Here is a 21,752-nt window from a genome sequence, read left to right on the forward strand (position 1 = left end):
AACTCTAAAGTCTTAAAAACTTAAATGCCCGAAGAAAGTGATTTAGAGATTAACAGAAATTCAGTTACATGTCTCTAAGGAACATATATGCCCCCACATAATTCAGGATTTAACTTAAATACCAAGTTACACAAAAAAAGCAAATATTGCTTCATTTATATTATAATCTACAGTAATGTGCAAACACACACATTTTAATTATTCAATAGACACAAGACAAATTTGGTCACTGAGACAATGATTTTTATTATTTTAAGTCTTCTATTTGGCAACTTCAAATATACTCATTTTAAAAAGTTTTAATTAAGTATTTACATAAGAAATAAGATTCTGAAAAGCTTGCAAAATATCACTGTTCTACTGACTTGTATTCAGAATTTAGAAATATTATGCATATTTCCTTCAGTTTTAAGGCATAACCTGGCCATTTTAAATAGAAGATCCTAACAATGCACTAGCTTCTCTTACAGTATTATAAAATAGTAGCACTGAAGCAAATTTCTGTGTTTTCCATTAAAAAAATGCAATATAGCAAAGTATGAAATACTGAAACCTAAAGAAATTTTCAAAAATAACACTTAAAACAGGTACTTATTTTCCTGCAGGTCACAACTTCTGGAAACACCGATTTTAATTACTATTCATGAAAAAACACATTAGGGTACATTTTAAAGTTAACAATCAATTCCACATTATCCTACATTGGATGATTCTCTTTTCAGATTATTTGCTAGGGATACCAAGAAGACAATGGTTTCTGCTTCATATTTGTAATGATCAGTGGCCTCAAAAATATGTTCACAAACCAGAAGTCACAAGTGGAGCCTAAATAGAGTCAAGGAATTTTCTATCTCCTACTCTGGCTCAACATCTGAGGAAGATCTTTTATACAACAAGCAATTAAAGTCTTCCCCACAGCCTCAGCCTGTGCAGGCAACCAAGTATGTAAACTTAAGAACGTGAAAGGATGGTTCTAGTGATGGCCAATTGAGGGATATAGTAATGTGGTCACTCCCAGGATGAAGTAGCACTACAGGAGGTAAAAACTGAGTCTCTTTCTAGTGAAGTTTGATCTTCACATAGCTTATTTTAATTCAATTTAGCAAATATTTATTCAAAGTGTTACTAATTCTCAGTGTGTCAGATACAGCCAGTTAAGTATAAGAATGCATTTCAGAAACAAATGTAAATTATTTTAGGATCATCTATTTAACTTGTCTCTATCACTTGTTCAGACTTATAATTAGAATAAAAACTGAAATATCAAATAGCATAAATTATTTTTTTAAAAAAGCTGCTTTAAAGGCTCAGTACACACTAGGGCCCCAAATGGAATCTCATATATATATTTGGGGAACAATTTCTCATTTTAAAAAATTCATTATTAATAAAAGCAGCTTATTCTTAGATTTTATGCAAGACATATAAATGAATATTTAGTGATAAATACTTCAAATCTTGAGTACCTGGAGACTTATTTTGATATTAGTCAATGAATAACCCTCTCATTTTTCACTCTCAAACTGAATTTTGCATCTTAATTATACCAAGTCTTCTTTGATGTTAGAGAAAGAAAATAGTAGTATGAACAATTCTCCAAAAATAATTTTAAAGTAGACAAACAGAATAACAAAAGCCTAATGCAAATTTAACTATTTTTTTTGGTCCCTAGTACAAATTAGGCTGGGTGTTTTCAGGTACAATTTTCAAGTTTCAGAAACAGCAGCTTTTCTTAAATGCAATATAACTATTTCAATTTATTTCTGTATTAACTATTGCATTCAAACCCAGATGGGTCAGTTTCAAACCTAAGGCATTTTGGAATCTGAAGAAATAAACAAGGACATTCCCTTTGTTTGCAAGGGTAATATAAAGAGTATAATCTCAAACTCATGTTCTTAGAGTCAAACTAAACAATAGACATACAACTTTTTTTCTGAATTCCAAAGCAAATACAGTCATTCCAGCATCTGTAAACTGTAAAGTTTTCTTTTAAAGTAGTATCAACGCAATAAAGTACATTTATCCTAAAAAAATACAATATAAACAATGAATTGCTTGCTTATTCCCTGACACAGAATCCACAATTTTTGGACACAAAAACTGTAAACTTTTGATTACATTAAAAATGCAATCTTTTTAAAGATTTAAATTGAGGTTTTGGCAGTTGGAGCTGTATACAGACATTATTGCAAAATCTTTTATATAACATTCCTAATTAAGGGCAAGAGTCCAGTGTTCTTCATCTCACATCAACTACCAGGAAGAAAAGAAAGGCTTCCTACAATGCACAGTCTGTGTGAATGAATTACTCAAATGGACAATCCGGCTCTGACTTCCACTCTGACTTCGTTCCACAATCACACGTGGCATCTGTACTAGCTGAAGAGGACTCTTTCCATCTTTTAATGCTTGAGTAAGGTTTAAAATCTATAAAAAGGCATAATAAGTATTAAAAAAAATCTTTCAATTAATATTTTCCATTATTTGGTCACATACAATTTTCATTTTCTTTTATCCAAGATTCTGGCAAGCAGTCATTCCTCTGAAAAGAGGAATCACTGTGTTCAACAAATCTCATTATACCTTGAATTTAAATGAATAATAGAAAAGTTTTAGATAATTAGTTGTCTAAACTATAGGATCTCATGAAAATGACATTTTTGAAAGTGATATAATATGAATAGCTCAAAAAATCTTTGAAAAATGGAAAATATTCCCTCAACTATGAAAAAAATCCCTATGTGGTAACTGAACAACTTCAAGAACTTTCAAAATAAAGTGAAGAATCAATTGGAGAGTGGCTAAATAAGTTTTAGTATATGATTGTGATGAAATACTATTGTGCTATAAGAAAAGATCAACAGGATGGATGCAGAAAAACCCAGGAAGACTTATATCAACTGATGAAAAGTGAAGTGAGAAAAATCAGAAGAACTTTGTATATGTATATAGTAACAGCAATATTTTAACAAAGATCAACAGTGAAAGACTTAGCTATTCTGATCAAAACAATGATACCAGACAATTCCAAAGGACCCATGATGAAAAATACTTTCCACCTCCAGAGAGAACTGAAGAACTCAGTGCAAAATGAAACATTTTTTAAACTTTATTTTTCTTGATTTTAACATTACTAATATAGAAATGTGTTTCGCATGACTTCACATATATAATGCTTATTAGGTGGGGGAGGGGCCATAGGGAGGGAGAAAATTTGGAACCCAACATAAAAAATTTGTTAAAAATAAATCAATTAAAAAAAACACATAAAAATAAATCAATTAAAAAAAAGAACTTCCAAAATATTTCAGAGGAACAATAAGGAAAATAGGTGCCAAATCAGAAGGAAGAAATTAAATGAACAAACAGGAGATAAGAAAATTTTAGAAAAATAACAATCTATTCAAGGTAGCGGATTATCTGAAAAAGAGAATAGTAGAGCTTCAACTAAAAGACTGCAGCAGTGGAAGAAAAATCATCAGAATAAAGTCCCAAAAACAAGAAGTCTGAATGAAAACATAAAACCTCTCTACAAGCCAGAGCAACTGACCTTAAAGAAACAATGTATAGAGACAATCTGCGAATCACAATTCTTCTAGATGAACATAATGAAATAAAGTTTGAATGCTTCAGGAAATTTGCACAGTAATACAAAGTATAATTTAAAAGATTCCTCAGGTGGTCAAATGTGAAAAAGAAGAAAATTAACACTCCAAGAAATGCTGTAATCAAACTCTGTAGACAAATACTGCAGTCCTTTAGTTAACAAGAAAATACCATTTAAATCATCCATGTCTACTCTTGGATGAGAAGTGGAAAAAAAAGAATAATATTCCAAAGAGAAAAGGGTATTGACTTGTACTCACAAATTAACTTATTTTACAAAAGCTCAGTTTAATTATCAGTAAAAGACATTTTTAAGATAAAAGGAGATACTTGAAGTACTCCAGCAAATAAACCGTAGTTGAGGTTATTTGACCAATAAACTCATCAAATAAAAGAAACCTAAGACAGGTAATAAATACAGTTAGCAAGAAAAATGGATGAGGGATGATTTGAATTTAAGTATTCTTGACTTCAAGCTCAGTGTTCTATCCACTATTTAGCAGCATCTATCTTCTATGTACCTCAATATTTAAATTTTATCGTATCCATTAAAATGTGCACTCCACAGGGACTGTGGGTTATTTTTGCTGTTCTTTATATCTCCAGTGTCTACTGCGTTGCCTGGCAAATTGTTAAGTGCTTAATAAATAATTGTTGATTGACCATCTCTAGTAGACATTTTCTCTGATCCTTAAGCTCTCCAAAAAAGGAATTATGTTTAAGAGATAAAGCATTTCAATTGTTTCCAAAGTCTAAGAAACAAAGAAAGCTAACGAGGTAACAATCCAATAAACTAAAAGCATAGAAGGCTAATCCCTAATCTCTAACATGCTTACTTAACACCTCCTTCACTTCCAGTCACCATGGTCTGGCAAGACTGTAAACTGACCAATTCGGAACAGAAATCACCTTTGTCTCTCTTTCCTCACCCTGCACTCTGGAAAGCGAGAATCCTGCTTTGCCCATGGCATAGTCCTATGCTGCAACAGTGTTCAGCCAGGGTTCAGTTCAGAAAGAATTTGAGCAGGATGCCAGTGTGTGTTTGGAGTTCTACTAGGCCTAAGGGAAAGACAGACTAGCATCCAGCTAAGAACAATTCTGTCCCCCTTTCCCCTAAGGAAAAAAAATCATTTAGGAAAGATACTGACACCAGTGTAAAGTAAAAGGGAGGAGGCTGAACAGCTCTGAGGTCCAACCGCTGGGAGATGCCACAATCAAAGGGAAAGGAGAAAGGACTAAAAAAGTGAGAGAGAGGGAGAGAAAGAGAGAGAGAGAGAGAGAGAGAGAGAGAGAGAGAGAGAGAGAGAGAGAGAGAGAGAGAGAGAGAGAGAGAGAGAGAGAACAATAAGGAAAAATGATTAAAATTTCCAAAAATCTTAGAAGGAAAAAACTCAAAGTCCTTGAGCACAAATATATAAAGTAACAGGGAAGATATTAATAATAGAGGGGCTTGTGGACTCCAGATTAGCTAAACAAATATAAATGTCTTGAATAAATATGGCAAGACAAAGGAAAATCAATCAACACCTAAATGAAGCAGAGAACTCTGTGGATTCTCAAGGGAGAGTGGAATCAGAACAGGATGTTTCCAAATGGTTCAAGATAGACATAAGGATTCTAAAAGTAGAATTTATGGTATTCAAACCAGAAATAATGTGAAATAGAAAAAAACCTGCCTGAATCCACAGTGGCAAATCTTACTAAAGAAACAAAAGGAGAAAACAATGCAAATACACAAAAGTGAAGGATAATGTGGACAAAGAGCTGTAAAAAGCAATAATGTTAAAAGATAAGATGATCTCTATATAAGCAAAATATACTGATCTCAAAGTCAAGGCGCAGAGAGATAACTTAATGTTTATAGGTCTTCAAAAGAACAACTTAAAAAAAACCCTCTGAACATTACAATGCAAGAAATAATACAAGAAAACTCTCTTGAATTTCTCTGAACACAAAAACAAAGTACTAACTGAAAGAGTCTAGACTGTCTCCAGAAAAAACCCTATGCGGCAAACTCCAAGATACAAAATGGTTAAATAGAACAATTTCAATAGCAAATGTTAAATTCTGGAAATGACAAGGAAAAACATCTTCAAATAAAATGAGACTATTTTGCACCAACCAGAAATTTCAGATGGGAATGGAATGTATTCTGAAGAGCAAAGAAACTTTAGATGCAATCCTAGATGACATATCCTATAAACCTGAGCCCAATTATCAATTAAAAAAAGAGGGATGTTCAATAGAAAATCACCGCATTAGTTTGATGGTAATCAAGTTAAGATTATCAATATTAGACAGGGTAAACTACAAACATCATCTTTTGCCAGTTTTTCCACTCTACCCTCTTCAGTTCAGGATACTCCTATGTAATAAACAGGAATATATAAATCACAATGAATTAAAAAGCTTTCTCCAAAACATGTTTGCCTTCCTGAGCCCAATGTAAGGTCTCTTATAAAACAGACCACTTGGAGTAGGAAAAGCATATCAATGAAATGCAGATTTTATGTATCTTAGTCTTTAGATATTATAAAAGTGATATTTCACTTAACGTTGGCAATTTCATCTACCCCTAAATGGAAATAAGTCCAAAAGGAAAAGGCAGAAGTCTTATCCATATACTAAAATTTTAGCCTCTCAAACTCTCACTTCTTCCCTGAGATGTATCACCACAGATTCAAGTTTTTCTATTTTGTCAATTATTTCTGGAATACAGGCCATAAATTCTGCACTCACAATTCTCATTTCTCTTTCAAACCATTCAGGAATTTTGTTGTGTTTCTATGATCTTGAAATCTACAGGGTCTTCTGCTTCATAAGGTGCTAAATAATGTGCCTTTGTTCTGAAGTATTTATTCACTGATGCCTAAACTTATTTACTACATCTGGAGGTCATATTTCCTTCTGCTGTCAATGTCTTCCCTATTGGTTTATATGCTCAAAGTCTTTTGAGTTTTCTTCCTTCTGAAACTTTCGATCTTTTTTTTTTTCTTTATTCCCTTATTGCTCACTCCTTTCCCACTGATAATAGTTTCCTTAGGGTTAGATCTCAAAGTGTCTCAGTCTTCTCCTATTTTGGGCAATACATAATTGACTAGCCTAGGTCTCTGCTTCAAGTGACTTTTTGAAGAGACACAATTGGCCCTAGTTGGGTTCTGGGCTCTTTTTCTCAGGCTGAGTGCCAGACAGTCCCTCACACATGGTACCATGTCCTGTTCCTTATGTTTCTCAGTTCTCTGGCCAAGCAATATAGAACACTTCCATGATGGTGTTACCTTTTTTTGAGGTTCTTGGTGTCCTACACTATAAGGATGGGTGAAGCTGCTTTATGTGTGGAACATAATTTCTATTCTGAAGAGTTGTGAGAGATCACTAGGATCAGAGAAAATGTCCAGTCTTTCAGCTTCTTTGTTATGTGGCTCAGATATCCTGACTGTGTCACTCAAAAAAGTTTCAGTGGTTCTCTGCTTTTTCTAAGATAGAACACAAATTCCTGTTTGGTATTTAAAGTCCTTTACAATCTGGCACTAACTTTATCTTTCCAGGTTTATTACACATTAATTCCCATAATGAACTTTTACATTCCAGCAAAACTGACCTACTTCATATTTCTCATACACAATATTTTATCTGAGGAGGTAGAGCTAAGATAGCAGAGCAAAGGAAGTAATACAGTCAAGCTCCCCTCCCAAAATTCCTCTAAAGAGAACTAGAAAATGTATAAGACCAAAATTGCAGAAAAAGCCAGTAATTCATTGTTTAGCAGGTCAGCATGAAGAGAAACTATTTAGGATTGGACCAGAAGCATGTCATACATGGAGTACTTTGGAGCTCAGGAAGAGGATGTGTACCCTGGTAAGAGAAGATTCCAGATTCATAGCAAGAAACTCACAGATCCCTATTGGGTATTGCAATAGGGAAAAGTGGCAATTGGCAGTTTTATAGCCCACAACACAACTCTAGGTCAAAAATCCAGGGTGGACTAAGAAAGAGACCTGTACCTCTGGCAGCACTCTATCTGTCAGGGAGGCCCTGGGTAGTGGACCAAGAAGTTCAGAAGCAAGTAGCAATGATGGTTCAGACCTCAGAAGCAGAGTGAGGTCTCAGTTCAAGCATCTAGCCCTACCTGTGGAAAAATAAGCAGGGCAAGAATTCCAGACCAATAGGAGCCTATAATCCTGTCACTCTGAACCAAAAGAGCTTTCCAGCTAGTTGACAGGTCTAAGTCAAACAGCAATCTAATGCTGATCATATTAAAACCTAGGTTAGGCACCTGCAGAGCTCAGATCACTGATGATCTCAATGTGCTCTGAATCATTGATGAGCTAAATGTTAGTATTAATGATCATGGAAGAAAATTATACTTTTGACCTTACAGGTGGTACTTTCAAATCTCCATCCTCAACACTGAAGATGGAACCTTTTAAGTCAAGTTTATAGTAGGGGATACTCTGGTTGGGGAAGACTTTGAAAACTCTGCGGTCAACTATTTCTTGTTGAGTACAAGCACAAGGACATGACTGAGAACAAGAAAGTTTCTCAGTGTCACTTGTGAACATGCAATGTGCAGCCATTATTCCAGTACTGTAAACAACTCCTTTTATGTAGGCACCAATTTTTATACTTCTGACATCTACATTTTTTTTTCCAAATGTTTTATTAACTTCTGGTTTACATCATTCATTTCCGCCAGATTTTGAGTTACAAATTTTCTCCCCGTTTTTCCCCTACCCACCGCCTCAAAATAGCAGTCCCACAGGATATCCCCTCCTCCAATCTGCTCTCTCCCATATCTTCTTCCATACTCCCTTCGACTTTTCCAGTAGGGCATGGTGGATCTCTATGCCCCAGTGCCTGTATATCTTATTTCCCAATTACATGTAAAATAGTATTAATAATAGTATATATATATATATTTTTTCTAAACATTTGATTTTAAAACTTTGAATTCCAGATTCATTCCCTTCCTCCCTTGTCATCCACCCTTACTGGGAAAATAAGCAATTCAGTATAGGTTGTACATGTGTGGCTAATGCAAAACAATAACATAGTAGATATATTGTAAAAGACTGACTATATTTCCCTCCCTCCTATCCCACCTCCCACTTGTTCTATTCTCTACTTTGATCCCATCCCTTTTCAAAAGTGGGTACTCCCAACTTCCCTCCCCCGCAGCCTGCCCTCCTTTCCATCATTCCCCCTATCATCCTCTTCCCCCCTACTCTCCTGTAGGGTGACATACCCTATTTAGTGTGTATGTCATTCACTCCCTGAGCCAAATTCAATGAGAATAAGGTTGCATTTTCCCTTGCTTCTTCTATATGAGATAGTTTACCTCATTCTGTCTCTCCCCATCTCCTCTCATTATACTCCTCTCTCACCTCTTAATTTCACCTTTTAAGTATCATGCCTTCCTATTAAATTAGTCCTGTGCCCTCTATCTATGTATACCTGTAAACATATACACACATTCACATATGCATTCATATGCCCATATACCCTCCTATATAAACATATATACATATATACATACATACATATATATTCCCTTCAACTATTTTCATACTGAAAAAAGTTTCATCAGTTACAATGATCATTTTTCCAAGGAGGAATAGAAATAGTTCAACTTTGATAAGTTCCTTATGATTTCTTTTCCCTGTTTACCTTCTCATGCTTCTCTTGCTTCTTGTATCTGAATGTCAAATTTTCCATTCAACTCTGGTCTTTTCATCAAGAATGCTTGAAAGAGGGGTGGCCAGGTGGTTCAGCGAGTAAGAGCACCGGCTCCAGTGTCGGGATGACCTGGATCGAATCCCGGGCTCAGATACTCAGCACCACACCCAGAAATAACTGGCCGTGTAACCTTGAGCAAGTTACTTAACCCCGATTACTTAAAAAAAAAAAAAGAATGCTTGAAAGTCCTCTATTCCACTGAATGACCATATTTTCCCCTGAAACAATGATACTTGCTGGGTAGGTGATTCTTGGTTTTAATCCCAGCTCCTTTGACCTCCGGAATATCATATTCCATGCCCTTCGATCCCTCAGTGTAGAAGCTGCCAGATCCCGTGTTATCCTGATTGTATTTCCACAATATTCAAAATTGTTTCTTCCTGGCTGCTTGTAATATTCTCCCCTTGACCTGGGAATTTCAGAATCTGGCTATAATATTCCTAGGAGTTTTCTTTTTGGGATCTTTTTCAGGAGGTGATCGGTAGATTCTTTCAACCTCTATTTTGCCCTCTGGTTCTAAAACATCAGGGCAGTTTTCCTTGAGAATTTCTTGGAGGATGATTTCTAGGTTCTTTCTTTGATCATGGCTTTCAGGTAGTTCAATAATTTTTAAATGATCTCTCCTGGATTTATTTTCCAGGTCAGTGGTTTTCCCAATTATATATTTCACATTCTTTCATTTTTTTGGATCTGTTTAACAGCATCTTGATTTCTCAAAAAGCTTCCATTTCCTCCAATCCAATTCTGAAGGAATGATTCTCCTCAGTGAGCTTTTGAGATTCTTTTACCATCTGGCAAATTTGGCTTTTTAAGGCATTCCTTTCCTCATTGCCTTTTTGAGCCTCTTTTGCCATTTGAGTTAAGTCTATTTTTTAAGGTGTTATTTTCTTCAGTCAGGCTGTTGACTCTCATTTCATATTTTTCTTGCATCGTTCTCATTTCTCTTCCCAATTTTTCCTCCATTTCTCTTATTTGCTTCTTAAGGTACTCTATGGCCTATAACCAGCTCTTATTTTTCTTTGAAGCTTTTGGTGCAGGAGTTCTGACTCTACTGTCTTCCTCCTGTTCCATGCTTTGCTCCTTTTTGTTCCCAAAATAGGAGTGTAAAGTTGGGCTGCTCTGTTTATTTTGCTTCCTTTGCCTGGTCATATTGCCATTTAATCACTTGACCCCTGGGCTTTTTGCCACAGTAGGACTCTGCCACCAGACAGGGGAGCTTCGTCTCAAATGCTGGGGTTTTCTTAGCTGCCGAAGGTATTAGTTGGGTGCCCTCTCTGAAGCCTCCACATGCTCTAGTAATCTGGTCACACACCCCAGGACCTCTACCCTAGACCGCAATACAGACCCAAGCAGGTTAAAGCAAAAGTGATTACCCCTCAGACTGGTTATTGGTCCCCCTACACTCTGCAGCCCAGGAACTGAAGCTGCCACATGGGGGCTGCTGCATGGCCGCAGCACCTCAGCAGCTTCTTGCCCCAGGGGCAAAGGCCGACCGCACTCCCAAGTACTGGATCCCAAAATCCACACTACACTGACCTCTCACTTTGTCCCTAGCATCTATGTATTGATAATTCTAGAAACCACCACAGCTGCTGGTGATCTGGAGTCCCTCCAGCCGGTGTTTGGTCAGGTCCACCTTGGGGCTAAAACCTTGGGTTAGTGGGGCTGGAGCTGGTTCCCAGAGTGCTGCACTGACTGCTCCCTGTGGGCCTGCCAGGCTGTCTTCAGAGGGAAGTTAGCTTCTCTGTGTCATTTTGTGGGTTCTGTAGCTCCAAAGTTTGTTCAGAGCCCCCTTTTACATGAATTGGGGGAGGTGGAAGCCAGAGCCCCATGGAAGTCTTGTTTCTACTCCGCCATCTTGCAGGGTGGGTCTATCACCAACATTTTAAAGAACTAAATGTGGACTTTTTTGTGGCACAAAGGAATCCAAAAGAAAAGGCTCTAAGGGATGCCAAAACCTAGTTACTCTTATCCTCAAATTCCAAAAAAACTTCTGCAAGACTTCTTTAAGGGTTAAAAAAAAATCAATAGTAATAATCCTGTTGAGACTATTGCTTATACTGCTATCCAGGCTGCCATCTTGTCTGAGGACAAATCTGACAAAGTACAGGACTTGCTGCTGTTGGATGTCATGCTTCTTTTCTCTGTTATAGAAACTACTAGAAGAGTTATGAAAATTCTTATCAAACTTACTATCACCACTCCCCACAAAGCAGACATAATCCTTCACCATTTACTCAATGTAGCTTCTTGTGCTTATCCAAGTTTATGAAAATGACAAAGGATAACAAACTATTTGGCAAATTTGAGTTCACAGGAATCACCCTCTACTCTGGCATGTTCTTTAGATTGAAGTAACCTCTGACATTGATGCAAATGACATTCTCAAATGACATTCTACTGTGGATAAGAGCACAATCAAGGAAAATTAAGATCATTATCAGCAATGACAAAAGGCCACTCAAGAAAAGAATACATTAAAACATGGTCCAGAAAGCTGAGAAAAGCAGAGAGAGAAGATATCTTCCAAGAACTCAACTGAATGTTATGCTTAAATAAGAAGGTTGCAGTGAAGGATGAGAAGGTTCACAGTAAAATTGACGATAAAGACAATCAGGCAATCCTTGGCAAATGTAATAGATTGCAATAAATTGACTTGATAAGAACCAGACTGTTAAGAAGGAAGAATGTGGGCATCAGTAGAAAAAACTGGAAAAAGTCTGCAACCCTATAGTTCTTTGGAAGAATCAGAGTGGGAGGTCAAGACTATTAGGTATGTGTGATAGATTCCTTGGTGCTGGAGTAGCCCATATAAAAGTATCTGCTGAATCTACTACTGAAGAAACTAACTTAAATGCACTAAAAAAAAGAACATTTTGCACAGCTTTTCAAAAACGGAAGGAGCCAAATCTATAGCAAAGGCTGTGTGAAGAGGCAATTTAAAGATCACACTTGAGCTTCTGTGGAAATTCTAAGCATTCTGAATACTTGAATGTGTGGAGAGAGAGAAAAGTGAATAATATTGTACTTTGTCAGCATTGAAAATATGTGGAAATGCAATTCTTGTTCTCAAGAATAGAAATCTACTTAAAATTGGCAGTATTAAGAAAAAGATATTAACTGGTCTTTGGAGAAGACAGTTTCAGTTGTGCAGAAGGGTAAGAAGACAGACTGCAAGGGATTGAGGAATAGGGAGTGAAAAAGTAGAAGCAGTAAGTATAGACAGTTTTTTCCTAGGATTTTGTAAGAGGACCCTGATGAGAGCTTGAGAGTATAATAAGGTCAAATGAAGAGGTTTTGGATGGGGAAAATGTGGACATGTTTAAAGGCAGTAGGGAAAGAGCAAATAGTTCTGCAAATTTTGTCAGATATTTTCAATTTATTGATATTGCTGATTTTTCCCCCTTTTCTTTTTCTTTTAAAAAATTCTTATTTTAAGTGATTGCTCTCTTGGAGGGGGGAGGGTAAGGGAAACAGGGAAATTTGGGTAATATAATAACAAAAAGATATCAATAAAAATGCAAATAAATAAGCATATAAATGAAGACTCATCTTCCTTTCCCCCTCCATTCAGGAAAGAGTAAATGCATTGCCATGCAATAGTCAGGGCCCAATTGAAACTGGATAAAATTAATCTGTAGTAGTTTCTTTTCTATACAATAATTTAAGTATTGCAAAAGAGATGACCTACCTGGCCTCTCATTACAGACATCTGGTTTTCAAAAGTGGCCTTGTCAAATCCTTTATCAGTCTTTATGAGAGAAAGAAAAGAATACTGAAATTTCCTTAACAGCAAGATCTTATCTATAATTTTTTTTGGCATGAGTAATAATCAATTCTACAATTTAATTCAAGTTCACAAACTTAAATGATCAAATCTGAAAATTCAACACAAAAAGCAGCATGAGTTTAATTCAAACATAAATTCACTGATAAATAATATTCATACTTATGCAAAGTTAACTTTGTTGAAATTTAATTTTAGAAGACAACAGCTTTATAGTAGTACAATTTCTAAGCATATTCATGATATTTAACTAGTTACCATATTTTTTTTTAGGCTAGTATTATGAAACTAGTGGAGCAGAAAATGCCAAAATTTTAGGATATAAAACTATGAGAAATTTAAAATGTCTGTTAAAAGATACATGATTTTTATGTAAATAGATTATAAAACATCTGTACCTTAGTAAATTGTCCTCAGGATTGGCCTCACTGAACTTAAGTAGGTTGATTCTCAGACCACAAATTCATTTGTCTACTGCAGAGCACATACTCAAAAGTCTTTTTGTATTAAAAAGCCCATAATATTACAAACATTTTTTTCAATTACCAAGCATTTATATCAAGCTACAATGGGATGGCTAGGTAGCACAGTGGGTTGAGTGCCAGGTCTGGAATCAGGAAGACACATCTTCGTGGGGTCAAATTACACTTATGTGACCCTGGACAAATCACTTAATTTTATTTGCCTCAGTTCCTCATCTGTAAAACGAGTTGGAAAAAGAAATGGTAAAGTACTCCAGGATCTCGGCCAAGAAAACCTCAAAAATGGAGTCATGAACAGTCAGAGATGACTGAAAAACTACTGGACAACACAACAAAAAAAAGCTGGTATATATTTGTATATACAGGTGCTTTTCTTTCTTCTTAGATCTCCTTGGAATATGTGAGTATTAGTTTCTGGGTTAAAAGGTATGCACAGTTTAGTACTTTTGGGGAATAATTCCAAATTGCTTTCCAAAATAGGTGGACTAATTCACAGCTCCTCTAACATTTGTCACAGTCTCTTTTTTTTGGTCAATTTTGCCAATCTGATGAGTGAGGTTGATTTAGATTTGCTTTAATTTTTTATTTCTCTAATTTTTAGCGGTTTGGTGTATTTTGTTTCACATGTACATAAAAAGCTTGGAATTCATACCTTGAGAACTTCTTGTTCACATTCTTTGATCATTTATCAACTGGGGAACATCTCTGATTCTTATAAATTTGAATCAATACCTTAAATATCTTGGAAATGAAATCTCTGTCAGAAAAACTTGCTGTAAAGAGTTTTTCCTAGTTAACCATTTACTTTTTAATCTTCTATGTCCTGGATTTGTATAAACAAAAATTTTAACTTTATGTAATAAAATATTATCCATTTTATATTCTATGATTGCTAACCCTTGCTGTTCATGAACTCTTTTTTATCTATAGATCTGAAAGGCAATTTCTTCTTTGTTCTTCTAATTTGTTCATAACATGGTTTTTAAAATCTATGTCAAACATCCATTTGGAGCTTATTTTAGTATATGGTGTGGGGTGCTGGTCTAAACCTAATTTCTTCCAGACTGCTATCTAGTTTGCCCAGAAATTTTGTCAAAGAATGAATTCTTACCTTAGTAACTATCATCTTTGGGTTTAGTGAATACTAGGCTATTAGGTTCTTTACTTCTGTATGTTCAGTACCTAATCTGTCCTACAAACCAATCATTTTATTTTTTTAACCAGAACAAAATGGTTTTGGTTACTATTGCTTTTGTTACATAGTTGTGAGATCTGGAATGCTAGTAGGCCCACTTCATTCTTTCTTTTCTCCCATCATTTCTCTTGAGATTTTTGATCTTTTGTTCCTCTGGATCAATTTTGTTATTTTTTTTCCTTATTTAATTAAGTAATCCTTTGGTAGTCTGATTGTTATGGTATTAAACCAAGTTAATTTAGATAATATTATTTATTATATTAGCTTGGCCTAGCCATGAGCAATTAACATTCTGACATTATGTAGGCTTCTATTTCCATAAACAGTGTTTTATAGTGGTACCCATGTATATCTTGGTAGGTAAAATCCCAAATATTTTATATATAGATATCCTGTGATATGATATTCTTTTTTATTGTCTTTGGGCATTCATGAAAATTAACTCCTCAAACTATTTTAGTATTCTAATGATTACTAATTCTAATTTTAAAAAAGTACATGTGTGTGTGCGTGTCCATCTGTGTGTGTGTACATACGTATACATAGGGTTTTCAGTTTTAAAAGTGCTTTCATATACATTATTTCATTTGATCATGAGCAACCCTGTGAGGCAGGTAGGACAAATGTCATCATTCCCACTTTACAGAGGAGGAAACAGAGGATTAAAGAGGTTAAGTAATTTGTCCAGAATCAGACAGCTAGCAGGGTGGAAAGATGAGAAATGAACGTACATCTTTTGACTGTTAGTCCAATGTTTTTTCCATCATATCAAACCTGAAAATTTTCAGATAAGATTTTAAAATTACCTTAAAAAGTTCATAAAGATCTTCACATAAATCTTGCACAAAATTCATATCAGAGATACGTGGGAGAATTAATTCTCTAGTTTCTTCAGAAAAAGGAACTTTTGCTTGTGGAAGCCAAGCCCAGTGAAAAGGATCTAACAGGGAATAAAAGTATTCTCAGTCCATGAGCAAGTTTTAGAAAGCTTTCTCTTCCAAAATGCCTAGATGATAAGCTTGAATATAAGAATAGGAAATTCATCACACATTGACTATATATTTCTAAGGGCTGAGGGCAATACTGGACACGAAGAAAGTACTTAATATTCACACATTTTGAAATGAAACTATCCAATACTAGGACTCAGAGATTCTGGAATAAAATTAGGGAGACAGGTTAAATGCCCTACTAGAAATAGTTTGTTTTTTTTTTTTGGAGGGCAATTGGGTTTAAGTAACTTGCCCAAGGTCACATGACTAGGCTTTTTTTTTTGTTTGTTTGTGTGTGTTAAGTGTCTGAGGCTGGTTCTCCTGACTCCAGGGCCAGCACTGTACTCACTGCGCCACCTAGCCGCCCCTAGAAATAGTTTTTAAAGATCAAGGTTTCTTAACCTAAACATTCATGTTTTTCAGTCTTAGTCATATCTCAATTTATAATGCCTCAATACTGGTCATCCCAGTACCAAGCACTTACTACCCACCACCTGAAATGTCACTAGTGATTACTTTAAATAATCTCTTATTTTCATAAATTGTATGTTGAGAATTTGTGTTTAGAGATAAATCCTGACAGGTTGGTTGGTATCCTATGTTCTCAAAGAGGACCAAAATGACATCACTATGTTGGGGTTGAGGTATAGTGTGTCTGACTGTGGCTGATCAGACCATCATGAGCTCAGAAGGTGTTAGCACAGGTTGAGCACAAATAGTCCATATGAACATCTGGAGAGATGATGTCTAAATTTGTGCATCTCATGTTTCTTCTGGGCTACTGCAATTCTGCTTTGCTCACAGAATACAGCACCTTCTTTGATGTGGGCACACCAAGTTGAGTAATCCTGTGCCAATGTCTCGCATGTCTCACAATCAATTTCAAAATTCTTTAGAGAATCTTGGAAATGTTATTGTAAATTGCTTCTTCTGTCTACCATGTGAATATTTGCCTTGGGTAAGTTCTCCATAAAAGAGTATTTCAGGTAAATGTACTTTTTGGCATTCAAACTGACTATGTATTATGGGAAGGCATACAATTGTACTGTTATCTCCATGATTTGAGAAACAGAAATGGGAGTGGCTAAGAGGTGGTATCACTGTTAAGTGTAGGTAGTACCACTGAAATTTCCGTAAGCAAATAATCTTTTATCTATCAGCAAGGCACATCAACTACAATTAAATCTGAAAGCAGACATGGCTTAGTTCAGTTCTTCATAGTGATAAACCAAACTTTTTGTTCTATTCAGTTTTAGTATCCCAAGTCAATTGGCTAACACCAATCTCTACCACATAAACCAGGAAAAGAGTGAGGAATAAGAAGTAATAAAATAGTTTGGCCACAGTAATGCCAATGGAAGTAAAGGTCAAAGAAATATTCCTAACATAATACTTTTCTCTAAAGGGTTTATTGCCTCTATAGTTACAAATATAGTAACTAGAATTCAAATCATCAGAAGTTAATCATTTTTATACAAATAATGACCCAAAATTTAAAGTTAATACATGGAAAAAGTTCTCTGAGTCAAGGTGCATTTGACTGAGTTTACTATTTACTATGTGAGTCAAATTTTAAAGCTGTGGCACTAGTCTTAGGGACATGGAGAATGGGAGTTTTTGTTACACAGAATGAAGATTTTAAGATGCTAGCAAAGAACCTGAGACTTCACAGTGCCACACAGTAGAATGAAAGGGCTATGGTTAAGGCTTCTAGACTGGCTGCCAAACTTTAGAGATATTTTCATCTGGAAAGCACTGAGATATGATGAAAGGCTGGGTATAGGTCCTATCATAAGGACATTCTTTCTTACTTGTCTTTCATAAACCTTTCTCTGAACATAGTAGAAAGACTAGGCAGGATTATACTCCACTCACAATTTCCTTCTTCCACTGCCATGTGGGCAAACTTGGTTCCTTTACCTTTTTTTTTTTTAAAGAAAGGGCGTAATATAAATATGGATAACCATAAAATACTTACATGCTCTCCATTCATCAGGATGTTTAAAAGGAAATGCTAGACCATTATCAATTGCAGCAATTTTAATAAGAGATTCTTTACCAGTAGTCCACTCTGTTTCCTAAGAGTGAAAATTGTTTTGTTGGTAAGAAGCTTTATGTACAAATACATAGTGTGGGGTTCTTTTAAAATAATTAAGAAAATCAAAGAAATATATGCTTTGAAGATTCTATCATAAATTTGCCTGACAGTGTTTTAACAACATGGTGAATTTTAACAACTTCATACTAGAATGGAAGGAGCTAGTATCAAATCAGGCAGAATATGAGAATCATTAGCTTTTTTTTTTTTTACTTTACATTTGGCATCTTTATTGAATATGTATGGAAAAAGGGGCTTGGAAAATGTATCCTCAGCTAAAATACAAGACAGAAATATAACAAGTGCATTTTCTCCTTCCAGAAAGGCTTTTAAAACCCTATTGAAATGATGGGATAGATTAAATTAAGAGTGATTTTTACAAGCTTAGTTTATAGTTAGAGAGATCCTTAACATTTATAGTATTTTCAAAACATTATTGCATTTTAAAGGGTATATATTTGAAAAACATACGGTAGGAAAAAAAATCAAGGTTACCATATTCCTTTAACTTAGGAAGCAAAGTGCCTATTTACCACCCTCCTAAAGCATTGTACAAATTGATCAGTAAGAAAATTTCCCTTTCTTATTCCCAGATAAAGTTTCTGAATTGTAGCCTCTGAATATAGTAAAATACCATTATCTTGGGCCAGGACACATTCTATTTAAAAAATATGCATATTTTTATTTATTTCATTAAATATTTTCCAATCATATTTCACAAAATTTTTAATATTCATTCAAATTAAATTTTTAATATTCATTAAAAATTTTTTTTGATTTCCAAATCTCTCTCTCCTTCCCATCACTCTACCACTTCTTGAGAAAACAAAAAGATGCATTATACATGTTAAGTCATGTAAAACACATGGGCATATTACAAAAGAAAAATAACACGAAAAACAGGGTGAAAAAAGTATGCTTCAATCTGCACCCAATGTTCATCAGTATTCTCTCTGGAGGTAGACAGCATTTTTCATCATGAGTCCTTTAGAACTGCAGGACAAAACCCAAGTGAAATATGGCAAGATAATGAGGTACATCCCAGGAGGGATAAACCAAAAATGGAACACAGGCTAAGAAAATGTAGCTTAAACAATAATTTTTTAAGCTGTTCCTTCTGTACTTTGTGAAGTGCTCACTTCAATAAAGTCAATTAAAAACACAAGAATAAAAATTCAAAAATCAAATTATCACTAAAAACTCAGTCATCTGGAACAGAGCAATAAAATGATTTAGCATGTAGCTATTTAAAATCCTTTGATCAAGTAATGTCTGAATATGTAAAATTAGAAATAAAGATTAGGAAAAGTTTTAGAAAATGTTTCATTTAACATTTTCTTAAATGTTTAAGGGTTTCCCCCCAAAAAATAACCTCCTTCAGTCATCTTGAGAGCTTTTCTATATTTCTGGTACATATGACTGAAATCCAGCATCTTTGTGTTACACACTTATCATTACTACTTTGACAATGGCTTCCTTGATATTCCCTGCACAAGACATTCCATCTCCCAACTCTAAGGATTTTCACTGGCTGTCCCTTATGCCTGCAATGCTCTCCTTCCTCATCTCCACCTCCTAGCTTCCCTAATGTCTCAGCTAAAGACAGGAATCTTTGGCAAGAAGCCTTTCCCAGTCCTCCTTAATTTTAATATCACCTTCGCTCTGAAACTATCCTCAATTTATCCTGTATATATCTTGTTTACATTTTGTCTCTACCATTAGTCTGAGTTCCTTGAAAGCAGGGACTATTTTTTTTTTTTGCTTTCCTTTGTTTCCCTAGTGCTTAGTATAGTGCCTGACATAAGATAGGCACTTAAAAAAAATGCTAGTGAACTGATATCATAACTGAACCATTAGTTGCATACAACCAATTTTTGGTTGCATATAATATACAAACATATATATAATAATTGTTAAATTTCTGTGTAGTCTATCATAATAAATTTAAAAAACTCAAATAAAAAAGGAACTAGCATTATTCACAAATAAGGTTATGTGACACTGTCATCTTCTAAGAAATATTCAATTCCATGCAGTAAATGGTAATATTTGCAGAATACTGTTAACTAATATAAGGAAATGAGAGAAAAAGTAGACCAAAAGGGGAAATAGCAAATAACAGATGTGGTGACAAAACCATTAGACCCCTTTTTTTATACTTAAAACCAGTAGAAACAAATGGTTATCCAACTCGAGATTTCAAAAACTCCTCCAAATTAAATTTAGCTTGTTTCATTTTCTTAGCCTATTACAAACAAAAAAATGGAAAGAAAAATCAACCACAACAAAAGAAAACACAGTAAAAAAAAAAAAGACAAAGAAAGAAGAGATTAAAAAAAGATAAGGAAAAACTAAAGGAGAAGAAAAACATCAAATGGGAAGAGGAAGAAAAGGAAAATGAGGAGTCATGAGGTCAAAGAAGTTGAAAAAAATGTTGCTCTCCTTTAAATTAAGATATTACAGTAACTAATAGTAGACGTATCCTTTTATTTTCTTACCTTATTGGAACTTTCACTCTCATCACTCTGTTTTTCATATCGAACTAACCAATTATCATTTCCCCTGTCTTTCAAAACAAAAATGTTATTTTTACTTCATTTCTGTATAAACTACAACTTATTCTTGAAAAATCTAAAGTCAGCTCTCAATTATCCACCTGTGTCTTACATATTTCAATGACTATCTATGGTACATTTCAAATTTATGCCTGGCTTCCCCCTGCCATCTAGCATCACTCTAAGAAAATAGCCTCTGTTGTTAGTCTGAATGGGTGCTGGAAATGTTAATTTTAGACTAAGCCAAACTGAAGTAGAAAAACAATTCTTTTGAAAACAAAATTACATAACATAAATCCAAGGCACTGTTTCTTTCCATTAATGTATAAAACCAATAGCTGAATGTATTTATAGCTTAAGCTATTTTATATATGAATGGTCATATAATGCACTAGTAAGGCATTTAAAGTATATATATATATCTCACACACTCTGCAACCTCTCAATTATCCATGTTTCTCAAGGGATATTTTCTTTTTTCTTTTTTTTTTGCTTTTTGGAAGGCGAGTAAAGTGGGGTTAAGTGACGTGCCCAAGGTTACATGGCTAGTTTTTTGTGTGTGTGTTAAGTGTCTGAGGCCAGATTTGAACGCAGGTGCTCCTGACTCCAGGGCCAGTGCTCTATTCACTGCGCCACCTAGCCACACCCCTTGAGGGATATTTTCAATATGAACATATCCTAGGAAATTGTTAACAAGTAATGGAATTATGATTTCCACAAAGGTGGTCAACAAATTCTCCTTAAAAAGATGACTTGCAGAATCCTTTCTGCCCTACTGGGTCAGGCCTGTATCTCTGCTTTTTAGAGACCTTGATGGCATCATTTCCCACCTGGCTGACCTGGATTCCATGATCTTCAGAAACTCATCATTCTGCAAGGCAAAATCAACTCTCTGTAACTCACATCTCCTCAGATCATTTCCCACTCCAGCTGCAGGTCTTCAACAGGCTCTTATCATCTCCCCCTGGGTACTCCTCCTTTTTCAGTTTCTTTTTGTGTTGTCTTCCCCCATTAGAGTGTGAGCTTCTTAAGGGTAGGGCCATCTTAAGCCTTTTTTTATCCCTAGTATTATCAAGGTGCCTAACAAATAGTAGGCCTTTAATAAATGTTTACTGTCTAGTAACTATCCTACTGCCTCTAGGATAAGATACAAATTCCTCTGGTTGGTATAAGAGCTTTTCATAATCTGGCTTGCACTTACTTTTGAAGGTTGGTTACTCACTACTCCCCTTTATCATATACACTCAATCAAGTGTTCTAGCCAAATAAGCCTACTTATTCCCTATATAAAGTATTCT

At 35.0% G+C, this 21,752-nt stretch overlaps 1 protein-coding gene across 1 annotated transcript in view; it reads right to left on the reverse strand.

The window, feature by feature from the left end:
- Window positions 1–221: 221 nt before the first annotated feature.
- The window catches only part of PI4K2B (phosphatidylinositol 4-kinase type 2 beta), a 33,584-nt gene continuing 12,053 nt past the window's right edge, over window positions 222–21,752 (reverse strand). Inside the window, exons 6-10 of the mRNA XM_069069013.1 lie at window positions 20,398–20,465; window positions 17,780–17,879; window positions 15,616–15,749; window positions 13,037–13,096; window positions 222–2,430 (exon numbers count right to left, since the gene is read on the reverse strand). Of these exons, the coding sequence (XP_068925114.1) occupies window positions 2,257–2,430; window positions 13,037–13,096; window positions 15,616–15,749; window positions 17,780–17,879; window positions 20,398–20,465 (536 nt within the window). The 3' untranslated portion in view covers window positions 222–2,256. The remainder of the gene's footprint in view (window positions 2,431–13,036; window positions 13,097–15,615; window positions 15,750–17,779; window positions 17,880–20,397; window positions 20,466–21,752) is intronic.

This window comes from Petaurus breviceps, unplaced genomic scaffold (genome assembly GCF_028583685.1).
Source record: "Petaurus breviceps papuanus isolate PSGF00001 unplaced genomic scaffold, PetGlider_PUasm1.0 140, whole genome shotgun sequence".
Classification (NCBI taxonomy): Eukaryota; Metazoa; Chordata; class Mammalia; order Diprotodontia; family Petauridae; genus Petaurus; species Petaurus breviceps.